General features: G+C 31.0%; 2 protein-coding genes across 2 annotated transcripts; one reads left to right on the top strand and one right to left on the bottom strand.

The window, feature by feature from the left end:
- Window positions 1-5,506: 5,506 nt before the first annotated feature.
- LOC125222302 (uncharacterized protein At4g15970-like) lies at window positions 5,507-8,082 on the top strand. Its single transcript, XM_048124828.1, has 4 exons — window positions 5,507-5,788; window positions 6,459-6,824; window positions 7,191-7,666; window positions 7,786-8,082. The coding sequence occupies exons 1-4, from the start codon at window positions 5,573-5,575 to the stop codon at window positions 7,844-7,846; spliced, it is 1,119 nt and encodes a 372-aa protein (XP_047980785.1). The 5' UTR covers window positions 5,507-5,572; the 3' UTR covers window positions 7,847-8,082.
- A 471-nt stretch (window positions 8,083-8,553) lies between these two features.
- Window positions 8,554-10,178, bottom strand: LOC125222303 (GDSL esterase/lipase CPRD49-like). The gene is made up of 5 exons (XM_048124831.1): window positions 9,964-10,178; window positions 9,494-9,712; window positions 9,333-9,409; window positions 9,095-9,244; window positions 8,554-8,952 (listed from the first exon to the last, which is right to left on the bottom strand). The coding sequence occupies exons 1-5, from the start codon at window positions 10,072-10,074 to the stop codon at window positions 8,733-8,735; spliced, it is 777 nt and encodes a 258-aa protein (XP_047980788.1). The 5' UTR covers window positions 10,075-10,178; the 3' UTR covers window positions 8,554-8,732.
- Window positions 10,179-14,085: the final 3,907 nt, after the last annotated feature.

The raw sequence follows: 14,085 nt of genomic DNA, 5'->3' as shown, positions 1-14,085 counted from the left end.
AAGGAACCAGTGAAACGGCGTCGTATTGCCTGCGTTTTGCTACCACCACTCCCTTAATAATATTTCTACCGTATGAGTTTTAATCAACTAAAAAAGATATTCAAGTTTATAGTTTTCACATCAGTAATTTTTATGATATTATGTTTTTATTTTTCAAATACAATAGCTCTTAATTATTCTCAGAGCAGAAGTTCATTCAGTGTGTACCTTAAATATTTTTAAAATCATTGAATAATATTTTATAAAAACATGTGTTTATATACTAATTTTTTTCATTTCTCAATTTATAAGAAGATATTTATTTATCACATGGTTTGTCAATTATCATTATTTGTTGGTTCAATTCATGTAAATAATGGATAATGAACCAAATATTCATTCTTTTACATTATAGACTAATTAGTATACTCATAGTTTCTTTGACTTTGACTTAGTACCGTGTGGGAGTAAGTAATTGATATTTTCAACCTCAGATGTACACGAACAATCTATCATGAATGGTTGTTGGTGCCGATTTGAACTGATATCCTATTCTAGGGACTGATGACATCGGAGTGTGGTATAGCACTAAATAGATTACGTTGAAATAAGTACAAGATCTCAGTGATTATTTATTTCCAATCTATATATGTAGCATTGAGTCTACGATGTTATGCATACGCTACTTTAACTTATCCATATGTCCGAGTTTTTCGTCCCCCAATACCATGGCATTTTCAGTGGTGGTGATCAACATATGAGTCTATAGTATAGTTTATTTTGTTAATCTATTACTACTTCTATCCTTAGAGCATGCACTCTTTTTATTTTATACCCACAAAAGTATGCATTTTCTAATTTTTGAAACTCATTTATCTAGTGAGGCATGACTCTTTCTACACAGACAATACTTTAATCACTTTTTCTCTCTATTTCTCTTTTATTTTACCAATTATGCATTAAAATTTGTGCTCAACCAAAAGTGCATACTCTATGGGACGAAGCATGTTTAAATAGTAGTAGTATAATAGATTAACAACATAAATTACTCCCTTCGTCCCCTAAAATTAGGAACTTTTGAAATGGGACAAGTTTTAATGCAAAATTTGTAAAGGAAAAAAATCTTAAATAGAAAGTTTCTATTTTTAGGAGATGAACAAAAAAGAAATAGTTTCTAGTTTTAGGAGACAAATAGAGTATTAAATATATGTTTGTGTTAAAATGACAACACCATTTAAGATACATTGTACCACCAAGGACAACCGTTAGATTTAGGAGCAGATTCAAACTTAGCCTGCCACATGACAGACTTGTTTGACTATGTATCGTAGATTGCTTGAAACCATATGCTGAGTTACTTGCCTATGTATCGCAGAATATTTCATATGTATCGCAAATTGGTTGCCTAGATTGTCATTTTAACTATGGTGTCACCATAGTGCTTTGATTTCGTATCTCATATTGCTTGGAACCATATGCCGAATTGATTGCCAATGTATGGCATATTGCTTGCATATGTATTGCAGATTGCATGTTACTTGTTGTTACGTTGTCACTTTAAGAATGATGTCACCCTTACACACTCCATTAAATATATCATCAGGGGATGTAATCAATTGCTAACTAATTACCAATTCCAAATTGAGACCAATTTTCAACCATTAGATTAGAAGATCTTGTGGTTAATATAATGCCAAGTTTAATATATTTTAAATTTAAATAATTATTAATTAAATTAAAAGGGTATTAATGTCAAATCCTATATTTAGTAATTATAACTAACTACTTTCCCTCTCCTCAAAATCATCTCAAATCTTTAAATTTACGTAACTCTCTCAATTTAAATTATTTTTTCGCAAAAAATATATCAAATTAAAGATAATTTAATAAGGATTCCAACGAGATCTCAATTGCATATGTTCCGACGACGTTCGGATGATGAAATTTGATATTTTTTATTTTAGTTTTCGTAAATGTTGATACCCAGATTTTTATCAACAAATACATCAAAAAATCTCAATAAAACCATGTAAAAATCTCAATGAATATGTGTTGGTATTTTCTTGTACTAATGTTGATATTCTTATATCATATTGTTGATATTTGTAATACACAATGTTGATATAAAAAAACACCCACGAAAATTATAATATGATAACATAATGACGATATTACCCTTTTGTTGATATTTTGTCTACTATTTATTGAGATTTGTGAGCTTTAATCTCATCCACTCATTTTAAAATCCAAGCATGGAGATTTAGTCTTAATTTTAGATTAGGATACTATAAGCATTAGAATAAGACCCATATCATCAAATATAACAAATAGGAGTAATAGTTAAACATTAATTAATAAATAATAGATTTATAAATTTATAGCATTATTTAATAAATCTTAGTATTATAATACTATTATTTAATTTAATGTAAGTTATTGACGAAGTGTAGTAGGTGTGTAAATTTTGATATAATATATTTCCTTTGTTTCATCATAAGTAAAACGTATTTTTTTTACCATTCAACTAAAAATGAGACACTTCTTTTTTATGTTAAAATATTAACACTCTATCTCTATTTTATTTTATCATCTCTCTTATTTTTTCTCGCTTCTATTTTATTATATTTTCATTTAACTACTAAACATCACTACTTAAAAACATGTACCCAAAAGAAATGTCATATATGGTAGGACGGAAAGAATATATAAGTATAATTGAAAAATATAAAAATAAGTGAGTGAGAAATATTATTTTATATTTGAGTTTATTATGAATAATTAAAGTAAAATTATTATTTAATATATCATTTACACTGAAATAAATTTGAATTTAATGCAATAGTTGAAGATGCTTTCATACCCATTATTAGACCTGCCCAAGGTTTACCGAACCGTGGCACACAATATTTTTTTTGTTACTACTTCTAAAGAGAAATTTCTCTCTATCCTACCCCTTAAACCAATAAAAAATAATTATATTTATGAACGACATAAGTTTTACTGAATAATTAATAAAAGTGTGAACTATATTAATAGTCCTTGATCTTGTTAAAAAATGCACTAATGATTTCTAAAAAAATTTTATAGTCTATTTGGTCCCTAAAAATTTCATTTTTGGTACTTGTCGGTCTTTTATACCCCTCTGCATTTGAAAACTCCTAAATGCCATGGAAGGCATTTTCGGTATCTGGAAATTACAATTTTGGTACCCCTTCAATCATGCAATTATTTTAGACATACATAAAAGCACCTTTTACAACAAATATATTTTCTTTTGAATTAATTCACTTAAGTTTTTTAAATAATTACTTGAATAATGTATTGATTAAGCTTTATAATGAAAAAATTACTATAGTTCACTTTAATATTTTTAGTAAAAGAATGTTACTTGCAAGAGTTCGTTTTAATTTATGTTAGACATAATTCACTTAGATTTTAATTATTATATTTAAAAAATATTCTTCACTATACTATATTTTAATTAACGTAATTAAAATATTTATTTTTCACTTATGTATAGTAACATTTAAATATTTTAAGTAACATTTTTAAATAAAAAATTACTATAATTCACTATAATATTATTTCTTCTCAAATTTAAAAAAATTTAGTAAAATTTTTAATTAAAAATAAATCCCACACAAAGAATTTTCTATAATTAACTTTAATATTTATATTTAAAACCGTTACTATTAAGTATAATATTTTCTTCTCAAACATATAGATTAATATGTACAAAAAATAATATTTAATTTTAAAAATAAATAAAGCATAATTAAAACATATGGTTTCTTATTTAAAATTTTGAAATCATAAAGCATTAAATATTATTTAAATGAAAGTATAATTGAGTTTATAAAAGAAAATGGTGATGTAAGAAAAAATGAAAACAATTAGAGTGAACTACTAAAATGGTCCCTGGACTATAGGTATATCTCGCCCATAGTCTCTGGACTTTAAAAATATCGCCAGTAGTCCCTGGACTAAGGGTTTATCTCGAAATTGGTCCTTTTGGCTTTTTTTGGTACGAAAATACCATTTGATATTATTTTGGGGGGTTTGGGCAATTTGGTCTTTTTATACTTTTAACATTTTAAATCTGATATTATTTTAGTTATGTACTAACTTTGATATCATTTCAAAATTATCATTCTTCTTCCATTTTGTTATCCTTCACTGAATTTGTTTTTTTTATTTCAATATTAGATTTAATTTTATAAAATTAAATTTAATATTTAGATTTTTAAATATCAATAAGTTTTTTCAATGTAAACTATTAATTCATGGACACTATAAATATTGATTAAAACTATTAATATTTGTTATTTAATATAATATTCAATTGAATTGAAGAAGTACAGAAAAATAATATTAATCATGATGGAAAAATAAGAGTTATTCTATTTAGCCTCCGTTCGGTTGTTATAATTGCTTGTGATTAAATATTATGAAGTTGACTAAAAATTTGATCCTACTTAAAATTTTATATAGGAGTATTTTTGTTGAAATTTTCTAGTAAATTTTGATTGTTTTCAAATTAATAAACGAAAATTATATTAGTCTTACATTAGATGCATATTTATTTCAGAATAAATTGTGTTATATTAGTATTAAATATTGATTAAAACTAAGACGTTGTCATACCTTATTGATTACATAGTAGTACTATACACTATCAAATATTGATTATAATTATTAATTTTTGCTATTTAATAATTTTTATAAGTAAAAAAATTTATTGATATTTAAAAATTAAAATTTAAAATTTTGTAAAATTAAATCTAATATTGAAATAAAGAAACAAAGTGAAGGATGACAAAAGGGAAAAAGGATGATAAATTTGAAATAATATCAAAGTTAGTATATAACTAAAATAATACCAGATTTAAAATGTTAAAAGTGTAAAAAGACCAAACCCCCCAAAATAATATCAAAGGGTATTTTCGTACAAAAAAAAAGCCAAAAGGACCAATTTCAAGATAAACCCTTAGTTCAGGGACTACTGGCGATATTTTTAAAGTCCAGGGACTATGGGCGAGATAAACCCATAGTCCATGGACCATTTTTGTAGTTCACTCAAACAATTAAAAGTAGAGTAGAAAAGTCCAAAATGTCCTAGATCTTTAAATATTCACACTAGTGGTGCCTAGGGTTACTTTAGTCTTATCGTACCATATAAAAAAAATTTAGGAACCATTGGTGTATTTTTGACAATATCAGGGATTAATTGGGTTGTTCACTCTTAATAAAATAAAGAGAAGAAGAAAAAATAGGCAAAGTAAGAGATATAATTTTAAAAATATGTAAAGTATGAAAAAAAGCAGAAAAAATGGATAAAATATCAAAGAGAGAGTTTTCATTTTTAGAAATGGAACTACTTTTTGTGAATATCGAAAATAGCGAATTAAACTATTTTTCGTGGACGAAAGATGTATTAAAAAAGAAATGTTTTTCACTTGCGGAAAATAAAATGTTTGGTAAAGTTAAAAAACTTTCGTCTTTTTTAATTAGTGTCTGCATTTAATGAGTTGGTAAAGTAACAGGTCTGCGGCCCCTCTGTGCACCAGAGCGAGCGAGCTAACATGGTGGTAGAATGCAGGCGGCGGTTATCTCTTCATTTTCTTTTCCTTCGTCTTTCGCCTCCTCTAAACGCCTAAAAATGACTACGGCGTCTCCGGATTTCTCCCGCCGCCCAGGGGTTTCCACGCTATTGCTGCTGCTCGTGGCGGTGGTGCTCCTTTCCTGCTTCCTCCTCCACACAGCTGTCCAATTTCGAATCACCACTAACAACGGATCACCTCTCTATTCGGTCAGTCTCCTCCCCTCGATCTACCCAATTTCACTTTCTGCTTTATCGATTCTATTACTCTCGCTTTTTCCCCAATTTCATTCTCAATGTGGATGAATTAGCTGCACAACAGAGATTACTCATGAAGCCACCGTAATCCTTATTAGTGGAGTAGTAATTTAATAAAAAAAGATTTATATTTTACTAGAATTAATACATCCAGCCATGAATTTGAATTTACAGTAGAAAGTGCGAGCCTCATTGCATTTACAACTACTTTACTCAAATTTGTGTCAAAAGCAACCAAGTCGAAGAAAAATAGAACCATTTAAAGCGATGTATACAAAACAATAAGAATCTTAGACTATTTTGGAATTGCTTTATGACTATAACTTATCTTAGTAACAACCATCTTTAGATGTGAATTGAAAATCAGCTCATACGTTTTTTTGGATAATCAAGGGTATATTTTGATAACAATACAGTTGCATTGCACAAAAAGCATAGGTATGCCTTTTGACAAAGCTCAGTTGGGAACTTGATCGGAATTTATCATTGTATAACTAGAGAAGTTTCAGTTTGTTTATGCCAAATATGCTTCACTGGAGTCAAATAATCCACCTCTTCTTTCGTATTTTCAGTACCAATAAAATTGCCATTCTAATTCCTAATTATTTAATGGTTGTTGTAGGACAGTAAACAGTATAGTCTTGAAAGAGTTTTGAAGGTTGCTTCGATGCCAGATAACACAGTGATCTTAACAACATTGAATGAAGCATGGGCAGCTCCAAATTCGGTGATTGATCTATTTCTTGAGAGTTTCCGAATAGGAGACCAAACCCGTTGGTTACTGAACCATTTGGTGATTGTTTCTTTGGATCAAAAGGCATTTTCCCGTTGTATGGCTGTACACTCCCATTGTTTTTCCCTTGTGACTGAAGGAGTTGACTTTTCACATGAGGCTTATTTCATGACCCCGGACTACTTGAAGATGATGTGGAGACGGATTGATTTCCTAAGATCTGTTCTTGAAATGGGATATAACTTTGTTTTCACGGTATGCATTCTATTTACTTATCTATTGAGCACTCATCACACTCTAGCATGCTCACAGGTCATAAATAGCAGGCTATTCACTCAAAACTTTGGCTTGGAAACAAGAAGCTCCATGAATTTTGATACAATATTCTTGGTTCTTGCAATATTTCCATGAATAGTAATCTTACATCTAATACTTATCACACACATTTATTTATCGTCATTTTTGGAAGTCATGTCACATTCTATAAGAAAATTAACTATTTATTAGATGAAGTCCTTACTAGGTAATTCATACCATGTCTTTTATGATGATATGGTGCACTATGAATGAACATGATTATTTGGACGATTCTTTCTGTACTTACTGATTTCTTATAAATAGGATGCAGACGTTATGTGGTTCAGAGATCCATTTCCTCACTTCCATCCAGATACTGACTTTCAGATAGCATGTGATCACTTCTCAGGCAGATCTGATGATCTAGAAAATAAGCCTAATGGTGGGTTCAAGTTTGTAAGATCAAACAAACGATCTATAGAATTTTACAAGTTCTGGCATGCCTCTCGTGGATTATACCCTGGACTGCACGATCAAGATGTTCTTAATAAGATTAAGAACGACTCCTTCATCCTGGAGATGGGGCTTCACTTGAGATTCTTGGACACTACATACTTTGGCGGGTTCTGTGAACCCAGTGAAGATCTGGATGAAGTTTGTACAATGCATGCAAACTGTTGTTTGGGGTTGAGCAGTAAGCTTCACGACCTCAGAATTTTGCTCGAGGACTGGAAAATGTATGTGTCTTCTTCCCCAGCAGGCTCTGAATCATCTGGTTGGAGAGTTCCACTGAATTGCAGGTAAGGCTACTGCTTCTGCATTGCAATTCTAATCTTCTAGCTAGAGTTGTTTCGTCCATTTGCCTACTACAGCCTGGTAAATTTAATCAAATATTTTGCTGTAAATTGTTTGTTTCCAGTCTTGATTCGCTCCACCTTTATGTTCAACAACCTGATCCAACATGGCCCAACTCAATCTGAGTGACAACTTGCTCTGACCCTCCCTCGCCTGTGGAAGCACGGATGGCTAGTAACATCTGAAAAGTACGGCCATCTAACAGTTAGGTATTGTATCAAGCCCGTAAGTACTGTAAATCTCTTCTGCACACCTGAAAAAGGAAAAAGAAAAAACGAAACTTAGTTGTAAAACTGGTTTAAATGGTGGCTGTATTTTCCTAGTGAGCCAGCCTGTCTATATTTTAGTATCATCGTTGTCACATTCGCTCTTTTGGTTTGTGAGTGGAGGTCTGGGAATATTTCACAATACAGATTGACAAGTAACAACAGAGGGGATTGAGAGGGCTTTCACATTTTCATACAACTCTTTTCGTAAGTATGCATTTTCAAATTTCAATCTTTTCAGATCTCTAGAATGCAGAGAAAAATTGAAGTTGCAGGCTATGAGTTAACTTGGGAAAAGGGCTGTGTATTAGAACTCTGTATTACTGTGAAAATAGCTGCTTCCAATAGTGATGTACATTGAAGGCGTAGATGGAAAACAAAATAATGTTGCTTCAAATCATTGTTTACTGAACAAAATATATCTACTTCTTCAGTAGTAATTTCGAAGTTTCTATTTTTCATTTCTTTTTAAAATTTTCATCTCGTGTTCTTGTTGTCTGTTCTTGCCGGCATAGAAGCATTGTAGTGAGTTGTGACAGGCTTTCCTATGCTCTGCATTCTCAATACGACAGCAAAGTATTCATCTTCAACTCCATAAACGAAACGAAATAGAATGTTTGGGTTATAAATTGCAGTTGAAATACAGCAGGTATGGGAAAACAGATTATTAAGAAAAAAAAATAGCAGGTGGGCTCAAGACAACATTTTGCCAGAGTTTCAATTTTCCATATACTCTGCGTTTGTCCTAAATGTTGAGCCACCCTCTTTGCCATGAACAAATATGGTTGCTCACATTCACAGTAGTTTTACCGTCAGGACCAACGACATAATATGGCGAATCTTCGGGAAAATCAGATGGCATTTTCAACCAGTAGAGGCTTGGCTCCCAATCTACTCTTTTGAGCACCTTCAGTATTTCCTTCACCACAATTTGGGACCCTTCAGATGACAAATGGATTCCATCTCTGCACATTCGACCCGAAAATAAGCTTTTTACGCAATAGATGGAGACATTGGATGCTCAACATTTATGGCAATGACATACATTGTTCTGTAACACAATGAAGTATGAAATAAAACATCATTGTGGATTTTTTCTGCACTTACATAAAGCAAGTATCAGCCCAGTCATCTTTTTCTTGAATAGCAGTCCAAAGATTGATGGCCTCAACATCCATTTCTTTGCATAATTCTACTAATTTTTCAGAATATAAACAGCAGCCGTCATTCGTCCGCGCTTGATCATCTAAAGCATTTCTGGACAACAACGAGCAAAAGCAATTAGGTAACAAGATCAAAAACTGCACAAGAGCTCTTTTACTGTGGAGCTGTTGCAGAATTTTACCCGAAAACTTGACGGATTCTTGCTTCATTGACGGGCGGAGAGGTAAGACATATTACCCTTGTCTCATCTGAAAGACCCTGTGATTGATGAAAAATAATAATGAGCAAGGCTGTCCAGAGACATCACAATAACTCATTCAACAAAACTAGTGTTGAACAGACCCTGATGTGAGCTATCATGGTTTTCATGTTTTCGATGTATTCAGGAAGAGGAACATGAGAACCTATCCCACTGGGGTGAGGTTTGGTTGCATCATTGCCACCAAAATAGAGTATAACCAAAGAAGGCTGAACCGGTTCGTCCTTGGGGAAAAGCTTGTCCAGGGCTTGAAGAGCCATCCTCGTGTTCCAACCCGAGTATCCTCGCAGTAATACATCAGCCTTCAATAAGTAGCTCAAATTCAATCACGTAGCAGAAACTAGTTTTTCTAAGCCGAAGATAGGATTGACTCATCGATCTAATTTACTATCCAGGATTGTATTCAATATTGAACTAATTTTAAACACTGAATTAGAGACCAAATCTTAGCCATTCATTTTTCTAATATAATGGATAAAATAAATCAAGCAAATGATCTTACTTCATTTTATACAGACTTCATATTAGATTTCATTGCAGAAAGTGAGAATACCTTTCGAGCGTAGAGGTCGGCTAAAATAGCGCCCCAGCCTCCAACATTGAAGCTCATTTGGATAACTGATGATCCAAACAGCACAAACTGTGGCCGACGACAACCCACCATCTTCTTCTTCTTCTACGGCTTCAAATTCGCCTTATGAATTTAATTGATTTTTTACTTTTGAAGAAGAAGAAGAAGAAGAAGTTGGTGATGGTCGGCAATGGAATCATTTGGTGGGTTGGTGTAATCCTATTTTATTAGTTAGTTAAGCTCCAACTGCGAATCCACTTGTCATAATTTAATCATCAATTATTAAGTGTAATCCTTGGAAATGTATACAAGTCAACGATATGGTTTTTTCATATCAACTCCAGATTGTTATCTTGGAGTGTGGTGTGGAGAAGATGATTCGCTTTATTATTCTATTTCTTTTTAATCCAATTTGTTTAAAGTTAATTCTAATTTTAAAATTTGATCTAAGTTCCTAATTTTTAACAAGGAATAAATATTTTTAAATATATTTAATGAATGTAGAAATGACATAATATGTTTACTAAGTTTAATTAAGGATTTATATTTGGATTTTTATAAGATTTAGTATGAATCAATCAAGACCATTTTATCCGATTTTAAATAATTGGAGTAAGTAGTAAATAATAAACAAATGAAAAACAAAAACAGAGAAAATGTTGGGCCGGCCCAATCCATCTTATAACTATGCGATATCAGACACAATTTCAGGCTGCAAAGTTAACTTCATAATTTGGCAACAACACATATACGGATTATTTATATATGTACCTATCCTCATTAAATGTTACTTTGCTTTATATTCAAATGTTTCTAAATAAGGAGTAGTAATTTGGTAGCTGATTTAACGTTGAGTCGTGTTCATTGATAAATGTGAAAATGATTTGTCGTAATTTAAGTTACATGAATAAATTGTCGACACATCGATTGTGTCACACTAAACTCGATTGCAACCAAGTACAATCAAATAAATCAAAAATTGATCCGAATGAAATCTAATTTAAATACAGTAAAACGTTCTTCTTGATTGTGTGGTGCCCATTTCCCTTCCAATCTGTACGGTTTTTCTCGTATAAGTCTTTTTAAATTATTTATTAATTCTTTAGGGAATTCAGTTTTTTTTCCTAGTTGGACTAATGCGACAAACTTTAGACATAAAATAATTTTGTTTTTCTCCATTTTAACATTTGAAATTCGTGAATGGTGATACTTATTTTGATATAGACTTTCATGCATATAAATTGTATGGCGTGCCATGCTTCAACGCAGTACCAATGTAAGTTTGAAAAAGATTAAAATAAAAATGATTTAAACTTAAAAAAAATTATGAATTTTTTATAAATATTCATTTTGCTAATATTTCCTTTAACGAATTTAATTATAAGAAAGTTAATATAATGGTGCGTTAAAATGACAACACCTCTTAAAGTAACATCATACCATCATTCCTAGCGTAATTTCCTATGTTTTGAATAAGCAATTTCGATATATTACTATGACATGGGACTTTTTCGTAATTTCGGAGATACATAAAACAGGTCGGGAAATCAAGAGAGATTACAATAATAAAAGCTTTTTAAAATCAGGCCGAGAAAGGTATTTAGGGACGATGGTAATCAAGAGAGATTACAATAATAAAAGCATTTTAAAATCAGGCCGGGAAATGTATTAGGAATAATGGTAATCAAGAGAGCAATAATAAAAGTTGTGATTGGCCACTAACTTTTGAAAAATACAGTCTAGTGGCCATCACAGCTCTTTCACTTTCCTTTAAAGTTAGTTTGTTGTTTTTGTTTGCTGAGGGCATACCTTAAAAATAACAGCACCAGTTTAAACGGATTAGAGCAATTAAAACGGCAATAACCCATTTTCTCAAAATAAATTTTTTACATGTGTAACTCTAATTAACTCGATCAGTGTTTACTACTATTAATTAGGTATGATGAATAATTCGATTTTGATGGTCAATTTTTATTGCGGTTTGTCAATGTATTTTATTGTTACTTAGTCTTTTTCAATGCAATTGTTGTACATCAATTAATTAAAATAGAAAGGTTTAATTATTGCATTGTTGTACATCAATTAATTAAAATCGAAAGTTTTAATTATTGGTTGAAGAGTTAGTATCCCTAGTGCATGAAAAGTCTCCCAATTTTTTGTTTTATACAATCAACTTGGAAAATCATTTCAACTTTAACATCACTTTGCTTAAATGGTGACGTAGGGTTCATGCATGAAGTTTACCAATTAATAATTTTTACTTTTGACTAAAATACAAGTTATCACTATTTCTTCAATTATTAATATTGGCCTGACTCCGAGAAAAATTATTCTTTCAGAAATCAAATAATTGTTTTATTGATATGAAATTGCTTTTGTTCTTGGGATACTCATATTTTTTGTTTGTGGTATATGGATATGCGTCTCTATTTCAAGGTTTTCGTCGGTTATGCTTGATTTAATCCATTGTGTTGTGGAGTAGCATATTTGGCTACTTTAAGATTTTATTTATAGTTTTCTTATTATATTTAGTAGATAATGTTAGAACACATACACGTATATTAAAACATGCATATAGTTCATCTCATATTATGTTCACATATTTTGTTAGTGGCTTCAAATTCCGATATTTATTTATACTTATATAAAAGGGGAGATTTCAGGTTAATAACATGAACACCATTGAAATTACTGTAAAACATGTTATATTTTTTTATCGTTATTTTTAATATATAAAATGAAACATTTTTTTAATTTTAAATATAAAAATTTAAAAGATTTACACTTACTATCATATCATACCTTTATGTATGGTCGCTTCTAATCGCCCACACTTAATTAGTTAGAATTCAGATCGCTCTGAATTATAGAAGCTTATACTAATTGTTTATCAACTCTCATTTTTGTATTTGCTGAATTTGATTTAATTTTGTTATTGATGCATGGCAATTTTGAGCAAATCTGAGTTATTTGTGAGCTGATGCAAAAGGAGTTATTTGTAGTCGGTCTGATCTCTCACTATTCATCTTTAATCGTGGCTCATATATCTTTTAGCATATGTTGATGATATAATTTTGAACAAAAAATTCATTTGATGGCTTGAAATCTTTCATCTCTCATCTTTATAGAGAGTTTTCCATCATTGGCCTCGGAAAACTTAAAGTCATTTTATACCCATTTGGATATTTTCTTGAATAAGGCTAAATATGCTCGTGATATTATTCAACAAGTATCTCTTGAAAAATCAAAACTTGTCTCTACAACCTTGGTCGCAGGTTGCCAACTTTCGACATATGGCTCGACATATGGCCGACATTTGAGGATCTTACTTTATGTCGACCATTAATCAGATTACTATAATAGTACCTCACTATTACATATCCTGATTTATCGTTTGCAACAAATTGTGTTAGTCAGCATCTTCAACCTCTTATTGTTGCTCAATGTCAAGCGGTAAAACAAATTCTACGTTACGTTAACCATACTCCAACGGTTGCCCTATGTTTTACATGCAACTCTTCGTTCTCTTTTGTTTCATATTAAAACGTTAATTGGACTCGTTGTGCTGAAACTAGGCAATCTACCAATGACTATTATATTTTTCTTGGCATTAATCTCTTACAGTGCTAAGAAACAACCCATAATGTCTTGTTCTAACTGTGAATCCGAGTATCCAGCTCCTGCAATTACAGATTTTGAAGTAGTGTGTGTGCTTTAACTCCTTCGTGAGTTTTAAGTCGAGCATTCTTCTTGCCCGACTTTTTATTCGGACAATAATAGTGTTATCTTTTTCAATTATAACCCGACTTCACATAAACATGTCAAGTACATTGATATTGACTTCAACTCGTTTCCAATAGCATTTAGAGACTCGATTTATATCATCTGACTTACAAGTCCAAATATTTTTACAAAAGCTCTCCACCATCCTCAGTAAATATTTTTTTTGGACAAGCCACGTGGTGGACCTCATCCTAAGTCTTGCTTGAAGAGGAATGATAGCATAAAATCATGCAAAGATTTAGTATGATTGTATTATTTTGTGCTTAATAACAAGATATTGTATTACTTTCCTTATTTAGTTTATAAAATCTTTCTTGGTTT

The sequence above is a fragment of the Salvia hispanica genome, chromosome 4, assembly GCF_023119035.1.
Source record: "Salvia hispanica cultivar TCC Black 2014 chromosome 4, UniMelb_Shisp_WGS_1.0, whole genome shotgun sequence".
In the NCBI taxonomy this organism is placed as follows: Eukaryota; Viridiplantae; Streptophyta; class Magnoliopsida; order Lamiales; family Lamiaceae; genus Salvia; species Salvia hispanica.
This window is presented reverse-complemented; position numbering and strand designations above follow the sequence as displayed.